A 10,033-nucleotide genomic window follows, 5' to 3' on the forward strand; every position below is an offset into this window, starting at 1 on the left:
TTGGTGGTTTTGTTTTAATCTCCACAAAGCAAAAAAGCCTGTGGCTCTGGGACCTAGGGATAAAAGTAGGTATGGAAAGATGCATCAGCTGCAGCTCACTTCTGGTTTTACGTACATTAAGTACTCCTCCAAAAAACATGACGTGTCTTAATGATGACTGTAGTTGTTGCTCTTCAGAGCATGTCTAAGGGCTTTATTTTCACCCATCACTGTAGTATCTGAGCAACTAACGTGAAATAGCATTCATATATTCATAGCAAAGTTTCAGGTGAACTCCATGTGGTCTCTGGCACTCCTCCCTGCCTCCCCGTCCCCCGCATTTGAGAGGGTGTGCACAGAACCAAAATTTTCTGAGAAGTTTTGAGGTCTGATTTTAATTTCCTTTTTTGTGGTAACTTGGCTAATAACGGCTTTTGGACAGGAAGTTGCCAGTGTTCTTTGATAAATGCTTTTGTTGCATTCCAGATTCAGCCAATACTGGGTAACTAACTGGTCGCACAATTTCTTTGTGGCTGTCAGTGATTTATCATGAGCTTTGTTATGTAGCTTTCACAGTGACTCTGAATGGAAATTAATTTAATGCCTGTAGACTGATTCACTGCTCTGAAAAATTAGTATCAGTGCTTTGTTTGTCCTGGAAGTTAATTATTAATTTCTGAGAGACTCGTCTTCCAGCCTATTGCCCCCATAAACAGAAGCATCGTGAAGGAAATAGAAGGATTCTGCCCTGCCTGCTGGGTCTCATGCAACTGGACAGAAACCCCCACGGAACAGAGGCAGACCCTGGCTTTGTCACACTTGCTGCATCTCTTGGAAGAAACATGCCACAGCTGCAGATTTGGACCAAATGGTTTAGTAACTCCTAGACCAATTTTTCCAAAATTACAAGTATCAGTTACCATCACTGATTTTATTTCCAAGGGGTAGCTCATTAAATTGGCAGCAAATTATGTACTGTCTTTTCATCCAGTGTCTTGCCCCTACAGGTTGAAAGACCACCTTGTATGTTCTTAGCTCTTACTCCATGAAAGCTCATCTGGTCTACTGACACATCACAAGGACGGGTTGTCACTGATGAACGCAATAGAATTTATAGGTTTGTAGTTTTAGGACTAGCAGCTTAAACCTGAGTTGCTTTTTCACTTTGCTTTTTCACTTTGAATCAGGGCGTGATTCTCTAGTGAATCCTTGCCCTGTCATGCCATGGCACAGCATCTTCCGTGGTGGTTACCCAGGAGGTCCATGCAAGTTCAATCACCTACACCCTATCCCTTGGCAAACTGCAGCCAACAGAAGCTACACAGAATCTTCCTAAAGCTCTGTGGTGTTTAATCTTAGCGAGAAAACAGGACACCAAGAAAAGAAGGATCTGAATAGAAAATATGCATGTTTGTCTTCCCTCAGGGTTTCTTGTGCTGCATTAGGAGCCTAAGCAGACGCTGTCTCCTGAAGGCTTATGAATCACTGCAGCCCGAGGCAGTTCTGACCTCTTGTAATCTTGCTGTAAAACTTCCAGTTTTGAGCCTCTTGGGAAATTGTCTTCAGGCTCAGCGCTGGGATGAGCTACAGCACCAAGGTAAATGGGCAGGAAATGCAAACCAGTGAGGGTTATTCTTCCCTCCTGTGTACGTTGCCTGACAAACCCATATCATAGTCCATTAAGCTGATGCAGTGCACAGTGTTTGCCATAACTTTAATACATTCATTCAGTAAATAAATCACGAAAAAGGTTTAACATCACCAAATTGTTAGTCAAGCACACAAACAAACAAGAAATGCAAATCCATTCTGTGCCTTTTCATTTCTTCTGTTATCTTTCTTGCCTGGCTTTTCTGAAGCCTTTCATTCAATTTATTTTTCTGTCCTTTCTTCATGTCTTACACTCCCTCAAAATCACTGCATTTTAATCCACATATAATAAATATATATTACATTTAACTTAGTCATGGACAATCTTTATCATTTCTAAAACTAAACTCTGGATATTTAGATTTGGTACTGTGGGGTGATCTGCCAAAGTTTCCAAAAAAAGTTAAAAACACTGGAATAAAAACAAGACCATGGAGAGCCCCAAACAAAATAACAAGGAACATGATCTTGAAAAATGTCCTAAAGATGTAGGCTTTCGCTGCAGCCAGGACAACTACTCCTAATACAGTAGAAACCGCCCCTTGTAATACTGGGTAACCTAGCAGGGACAGAGCTTCGATTGCCTTGTTATTGGCTGATGACTCTCCACTTGTAACAAAGACATAGGAAATATGAGCAGAAAAATCTACTGAAAACCCTATGCAAATGACCAGGTTGATCATGGATATGGAGTCTAGATTGACATTCCAAAATGTCATGAAGCCAGCAACACCAACTATAACAGAAGCTATAGCAAAAGTCACCCACAAGCAACACAACGGGTTGGGAATAAGCAAAAGGGAGACAAGGAGCATTGCCCCGGCAGCGACGACAACATTCTGAATGGTGTTCTGCACTATTACCAGGTACTGATCATAGTAGATGAACGCTGGGTGGTACACCATTAATGGAATACTGCACTGCTTGGCTGTCTCTCTTAACTCATTGAGAAGATTCTTCTCATCAACGGCTGAGGTCACGTTCACTGTCTGGATGAAGAAACGTGAAGCTTCAATTTCATCCTGAGTCTCATTAATGTCCCACTTAAAACTAGGAACAATTTTGAACAGTCTAGGTAAATTCTTAATGAAAAGAACCTTATTGCTTATATTTGTCAAACCACTTTCGGCAAGTTGTGTGTACACTCTCAGCCATGACTCTGAGAGGTTCTTATCAACATAGGAACTCCCCTCTAAATTCTGTGTGCAGTTCTCAATGGCAAGACGAACAGTCTCATTCCAGTAATCCACACTTTCAGTAATGACAACCATGACCCTGGGTCCATATGCTGAGAAGTATTTGTCATCGTCGTTATAGTATGGAATAACGTAAGAGCCATCGCTCGCCAGATTTCGAAGATCGATGCCTTCCCTCATCTGAGTACAGCCATAAATACTCCCACCCAAATATGCTCCATATAGCAACACCACAATCAGCTTGATCCATTTATTTGTAAAAAAAGGACCGTAATACTTTTTAAAGAATATGCTCATTGGATGTTCGCTTTCTGGCTGAGGTGACCGCCCAGAACAGTTGCCTATACAGCAAGCATTGTACAAGCAGGACTGCTGACCCTGATCATCTACTCCCACAGGCATACAAGTTAGCCAGTGTCGGTTTCCTTGCTCCCTTTTATGATTTAATACAATAATTGCCCCGAAGAAGGTCATGTTATATATATAGCAGAAGACAAAAGCAGTGCCCGTATAGAGGCAAAATGATCTCACGGACGGAAAAGCAGTCCAGGTGCCAATGAAGAAGGCCAAAACATCTGTGAGAGTGGTGATGGTCACAGAAAGTGCTGCTTCTGAGTAAGTCTCAGCCAACCGAGATTTAACATCAGATTTCCCTTTTTTTCTTGAACTTTGTTCCCAGGAAGCGATCATGATGAACATGTCATCCACACCAACTCCTGCAAAAGGAGAAAAAGTTAACACTGCATTGCAAATGGCAGCTTCCACTAACACCCAACAGAAGTACAGATGAATTGCATTGAAGTCTGCATCAGATTTTGAAAAAGAAATTTAGGCTATTAACATTGCTTTGGTGCTGATGCAAGTTAAACAGATACAGGAAAACAGATCCTTTCTGTGTATCTGAATTTATTACATTTCAGAAACTCCCAGTGCCCTTTTGGGCTGTTGATACCTCACCCTACTCTGCTGAAGGACTGAGCACACCTGAGACAAGTGTGTGGTATCTGCTGCCCGGGTGTCCAGTGATGACACAGATTTAAATAGATTGCTTACTCTGATGCTCAACTACCCTTATCACTAGAAGCATCCCCCACTACCTCTGGAATCTCTTCATCACTGCAGCAAGTTGGACCAGTAATTTCTTGCTCCGCATTCAGCGGACAGGGAGAGCAGCTGTTATCACATGGGCGAAGAGTGACTCCAGTCTTCTAGTATTTCGTGTTTTTATGCTCTTTGCTTCTCTCCAGTTTACCTTCGAGCATTTATTCATGATTTGTTATTCAGTTATCTTCAAATTTATACTGATATGCCTGCATATATTACCCACCAGAGTCCTGGGAAACCTTGCCAGGAAGGGTTAGAGTTCTGCTAAGACATGAGAGTAAGTGAGCCAAAGTTCAAAAAGGAAAAGTGCTTCTCTCAGCTCTGCTAACTCTTGGGATTTTAATCACAGCCCTTTCAGTATTTCGCCAATATTACAGGCTCTTCTATTCCCTAAAAATTGAAGCAATCACACAAAAAAAGGGAAGCAAGGCTGCATGAACTGAGGAGCAAGCAAAAAATATATAGCTAAGCATAAAAGAATAGATGAAATCACTATCTGCTGCCTGAACAATCAACTGCCAGTAAACATGCAAAGACAAATTATTTGTAAAACTGGCTAGATAACTTGATCAAAGGCATTCAGGGAAAGCACTAGTACAGTGCTAGTCAATGTTTTAATCAAGAAAACAGAAAATACATTTAAATTCCCAGTGATGTCTGGGAAAAGCTCCAAGCACTTTAAGGGGTTCAATCAACTCACAGCAAGTTTGATAAACTGGAGAAATACAAATTTAATTGCTTTGAGAATTGCAGCAGTCAATGAACAAAGCACTCCAGAAACAAACAAACAAAAAAGGACTGCGCAAATATAAAATGCAGAGTAACTGCTGAAGTGGCAGAAAAAGATCTGGATGGAGGGAGGAAGGAGAGGAAATGGAGAGCTAGCTGACTAACAGATAAGAAAAGAGCGTGATGTGCAAAAGATGGTTAGAATCCATTAGCAGGGAAGACATATGGATAGGTGCTGGTCCGAGAACACAGGTAGATTAGTGGCAGGTGGCTGAAAGTACTTTTACCTTTGGCTGTCTTCCCTGAACCTCTCCCAGAAACTGCATTTTGCATAGCAGGTACAGCTGAACATAATGGCTGATACAGTTAGATAAACCAAACTTGGGACTACCCTACTATACCTGGCTTTAAAAACACAGCAAATCAGAAGCCGCTCTAAGAGAAGTTCAGCTATCCCTACTGAGCAAGGCAGTGTCCAGAAGAAGGTGTACAGACAAGGGCTGTATCATCTCTTTGATATTAATATGTTTGCATACTTGAATATTCAACACTGTGGAAGACAGCACGATAACAGTCCTCTAATGAATAAAGGGCTGTTAATAAAATCAACTATCTTCCATGTATGTGGAAGAACAAGGAACAATCAACTTAAATATACCAGAGAAGCCTCAAAAGTTCTTGAGATAATTAACTCCTAGAAACAATTTCCTGCTAAATTCTCAAGAAATTCCTAAAAAAATTTGCCAGGAGTGGTTCAGTTAGATCCTGCCTTGCAGCAGGGAAGGCGGCCTCATGAGGCTCCCTCCAGGCCCCACCTTCTATGATTTTGATGAGATGGTTTTCTTAAAAAAGCTGCTTCTATCATACTGGGGTTAAGTAGCAGTCCCAGTGCTCGCCCCACCCCTCACCCCCCCTGCCCCCCCATGCCTATTCCCTGTAACTGTGAAGGAAAGTTTGAAAATATTAGCTGAACGGACCGTAAAAACGACCAACCATATAAACCCACAAACCAAAACCAAGAAAACACATGGAATTGCTATTGTAGAAAAGACTCGTGATTTTTAACCAGGCCTATGACTTTTAAATGCTTGGGACGGGCTCTTAGATTTCAAAAGATCGGCCAGAAACCAGGAACAAGATAAGCAGCAAGTCAGAAGGTAATACTGGACAGTGGCAAGCCAGACTGCTTCCAGAAAGCTGGCAGGTTTCAAAAGCAAGTCATCTAATGTACTGGTAACTTGTTTGCTTTAATGCAAGGAAGACAAAAGTCTGCATGTTATTTATAAAGACCTGAAGAGACCGGCTTAAGATCTTTTCCAGGTGTATGAAAGGGTCTTTGTGAAATTAAGACCCCGTGCCTTTGATGAGCAAACAAATGCAAATGCAAAATACATTTGAATTATGCAGGAAACAAAGAAACTACGCCTATCCTAAGGAGTATTTGCATTAGGCATCTAGTATGGTGCAGAGCCTCTGTCAGCCCGGGAGTTCCATGTGCTTTTCTCAGCATGAGACCAAGACCAAGAAAACATCACATGAACTTACCTTATAGGAGACCAGATAAGGATTTTTAAAGCAGTAATTTATTTGCAGCAACAGTATCTAATGGTATTTGGAAAATTCAGCACTGGCTGTCAAGCAGTCTGTGCAACTGTGATGCAACGATACTAACCTTGCAATTTTGGGGGCGAGCTGGTTGCACGAATGGTGCGTCACTGCAGTCATATAGCTAAATGAGACTGTTCACTAAACAGTCATCATATTGCAGAGGAAGTTTCACATCTTAACAAAACGAGATGGATTTCTTACTTTAAACTACAGAGTCCTGCTCATTGCTTAAGTCCTATTCAGGCCCAATTTTATCTGACCGAAGACTACACTCTGAAAACAGGATACAAAAACTTATGGTAACGTACTTCCCATAGTCACCTCGTAATATGGGTACTGGATTAAGTGAGTCCTAGCGTAGCATGAGCTGCACACTGGGTACATGTTCCATGGTGCCACTGCTGAGCTACCCCGGGGCTGAATAACAGCAGAGAAGCAGGGAGCTCTCACTGTACTGTGGAAAGAGGTGGTCAAGAGGTGGATGGTTTGGGGAAGACCTCTGCACTTGCTTAAATTGCTGACAAATTCTGCAGTCCCACAGAACAGCACTAATTATTTTGGGGTAGACAAACTTATCCATAGCTAATGAGAGATGTAAATGCTTGTAGCACGCCTATAGAAAAGAGCAGGGGATGATACAGAGGAATAGAGTTGAGCTCACCTCAAGGATTAGCACTAGTTAAATAATGATTAATCAGCATGGCTAACTTACTAGGGACACTCAAATAATGCCAGAAGTGCTACCCCTACCACCCTCTCATTTATAGTTTTCATGCCGTAGCAGTGAAATAGAGCAGGCATCATTTTTTGGGAAAAGCTGCCCTTCCACCAGAGCCCAGGCCCAGGCCCTGTGTGGGTTCACTGAGCTGAGCAGCTCACCCACCTGTAGGAGCTCGGAGGAGCCTGCACCTTCTCCCCTCACCGCAGGACAGAACTGCGTACGGTCTGATGCTCGCATCATAAAAGAGTAACACCGTCAGGTTGTTTTAACTCCACTTTAGTCTTCATATCCGAGTCCGACTCGCTTTTTCTACTTACCTAGAATAAGAAACGGTGCGTTTGCAACAGTGACCACAAACGGCACTCCACAGAAGAGCATCAATCCAAAGCTGCTTAATACAGCTAATCCGGCAGAAACCACACCACAGCACGCAAGCCAGACATTATTTCTTATACAGCTCTGCCTGAAAATATTGTAAAGAATATCTTAGTTACGTATCAGATATTTCACCAAGGTGTTTGGCATGACAAGTGAATATTCTGCACAGCTACCGACAGTATCCCCTCTGTGAAGAGACCTCTTGATGAAAGCTGCTATTTGCCGGAGAGCTCCCATGTGTCAGCACTGGACAAGATTAATTTATACAGGAGGTGCTAAATACATTATCACTGCTAGCCAGTAATATACATAAGAGTAAAGATGTGTACTGATCTTTACATCAATAACAAGAAAGCTGAAATAGTGAAGATATGCAGAAGCATCTCCCAGGCAGTAAGTGCTGTGTACAGCAGCTTTCTCAGCAGACAGAATAGCTACCAGCCATTTGCCAAGATGCCTCCGAGGGCTGACTCAAGGATTCCCCATGAAATGCTCCCAGTGGGAGACTTCGCATGTGACGCTATTGACAGCGCCACACTGAGGGGGTAGAGAGTTGCCTCTTGCCTGAGTAGTAATTTTTTCCAGGCTGTAGACCATTTCTGAACTTTAAAAGAACCTCTTGCTTCCAAGGCAAAAAGCGTGTGTTGGTGGAACCGCCCTTGCTCTGTCTGTGCTCACAAATGACTGGACGCGAGCCAGCCGATATCCAGAAATTGTATAGCCTAATGGGCACGATGCTTGATGCAAGCGCTAAACCAATAAGCCCGCCCTCCAAGTAGAACTACATTTCTCAAGCACAGCACACAAACACTGCCATGTGGTTGTCACATGTACAATGGTTCACCTTCCCCCAGCACAAAGAAAGGGCAGGCTAAGCTCTTTGTGGACAGCAGGCGAGGCTCAGACTCTACTAGCAAGCGGAATACCTAAAGCCATACCCAGACCTGCAGTAACCCATGAAGCTAGTGCTCGTTCATCTGTACCTTAACTGAGCAGGTGGCAGAAAAAAAAGGTGCAAACAGATCTTAACATGGTATACTTCCTCCTCCCTCCCCCACTTCCTTCCCTTTTTAAACTAATCTTTACAAAGAATTAGTATCTTGCAGGCAGGATGTCTTGTGGGCAGGTATATGGAACGTATGAATGAAGCACAGTCGTAGCAGAACAACCTTAGCGATAGCACCACTTATTCCTTCCTTCTCCTCAAATGACAGCTTTTCTGTTTTATGTGTCTTTTTGGTCAATGTCTCCACTGGGTACGTGTTGCGGTTTAGCCCGGCAGGCAGCTGACCACCACACAGCTGCTCGCTCACACCACCCCGCCCCACCTCAGTGGGAGGAGGGAAAGAATCAGAAAAGTTAAACCCATGGGCTGAAATAAAGACAGTTTAATAAACTAGCAGAGGAAAAGAGTAACAATAATAATGGTAAGAGAATATACAGAATGTACAAAACAAGTGATGCACAATGCAACTGCTCACCACCTGCTGACCGATGCCCAGCCCGTCCCTGAGCAGCGATCACTGTCCCCCTGGTTAAGTCCGCCTCAGCATGACGTCCTATGGTCTGGAATAGCCCTGTGGCCAGTTTGGGTGAGCTGTGCTGGCTGTGCCCCCTCCCAGCTTATTGTGCCCCTGGCAGAGCAGGGGAAGCTGAGAAGTCCTTGCCTGGTGTAAGCACTGATGAGCAACAGCTAAACTATCAGTGAGTTATCAACATTCTTCTCAAACTAAATCCAAGCCACAGCACTATGCCAGCTACTAGGAAGAAAATTAACTCTGTCCCAGCCAAAACCAGGGCAGCGTGCCAAGCTGAGCTGGTAAGTTTTATTCAACAGAAGTGCTTGTGCAGAATTCCACTGCTGCCAGGCTGGCTAGATCACGCTTACGGCCCCCTTCCTGCATGGGGTGAAGTAGAACCCTTTCATAATTAAAAGCATTTCATTTGGCGTAGTGTTTTTCAGTGCCAAAGGTACAGCACCTCAGACCTCTTAAAGAGTAGGGGGTTGTTTCAGTTGTTTAGATCCAAAACCATCAGCTACAAAAAGGATTCCTGTGAGGCGGAGACTACAGAAACAGCTGATGGCTTCAAAGAACAGACAAATGGATACTAGCATTCAAGCTGTGCACGTCTGAACCTAACACTTGTTCAGGTACTCATCTGATACGTATCATGAACCCCATTTAAGCAGTTGGGAAATACACACAAGCAGGAGAGAATCAGCAAAGAAGCACATGTTGCCTATTAGTACACGAAGCCTGCAGCTTCAAGAATGACTTCACTTCCCAAGAGCAGAAGCTAATGTAGGCAAGGTAAAGAAGGGTGGAGGTCACTCCCCATCGATCCATACCTTAGAAGACATTTTACCTTAGGCAAGAGACGATCGAAAAGGTTATTGTCAAGAAATACGTTACAGAGAAGAGTGGGATCACACTCTTGGTATTTCCTTCAAACTCCTGTTGCCTGGACAGCGAGGTAAAGTAAGTCACCTGCCATTAAAACAACAAGGAAAGAAAAGATGAAGCACTTCTACTCTTTTTCTTTATACGCACACACGGACAACGCTAAACATCACGTTGGCACGAATGCATTGCCGTGGCCCTCGCAACCCCCAGAAGCGGCGCTTGCACCGAGCACAGCCCAAGGACGGTGTGCTGCGTGAGCGTCG

At 43.4% G+C, this 10,033-nt stretch overlaps 1 protein-coding gene across 1 annotated transcript in view; it reads right to left on the bottom strand.

Moving 5' to 3' along the window:
* Positions 1 to 1,800: 1,800 nt before the first annotated feature.
* The window catches only part of PTCHD3 (patched domain containing 3), a 12,743-nt gene continuing 4,510 nt past the window's right edge, over positions 1,801 to 10,033 (bottom strand). Inside the window, exons 4-6 of the mRNA XM_009634565.2 lie at positions 9,733 to 9,854; positions 7,305 to 7,450; positions 1,801 to 3,541 (exon numbers count right to left, since the gene is read on the bottom strand). Of these exons, the coding sequence (XP_009632860.1) occupies positions 1,944 to 3,541; positions 7,305 to 7,450; positions 9,733 to 9,854 (1,866 nt within the window). The 3' untranslated portion in view covers positions 1,801 to 1,943. The remainder of the gene's footprint in view (positions 3,542 to 7,304; positions 7,451 to 9,732; positions 9,855 to 10,033) is intronic.

The sequence above is a fragment of the Egretta garzetta genome, unplaced genomic scaffold (genome assembly GCF_000687185.1).
Source record: "Egretta garzetta isolate BGI_Z169 unplaced genomic scaffold, ASM68718v1 scaffold142, whole genome shotgun sequence".
In the NCBI taxonomy this organism is placed as follows: Eukaryota; Metazoa; Chordata; class Aves; order Pelecaniformes; family Ardeidae; genus Egretta; species Egretta garzetta.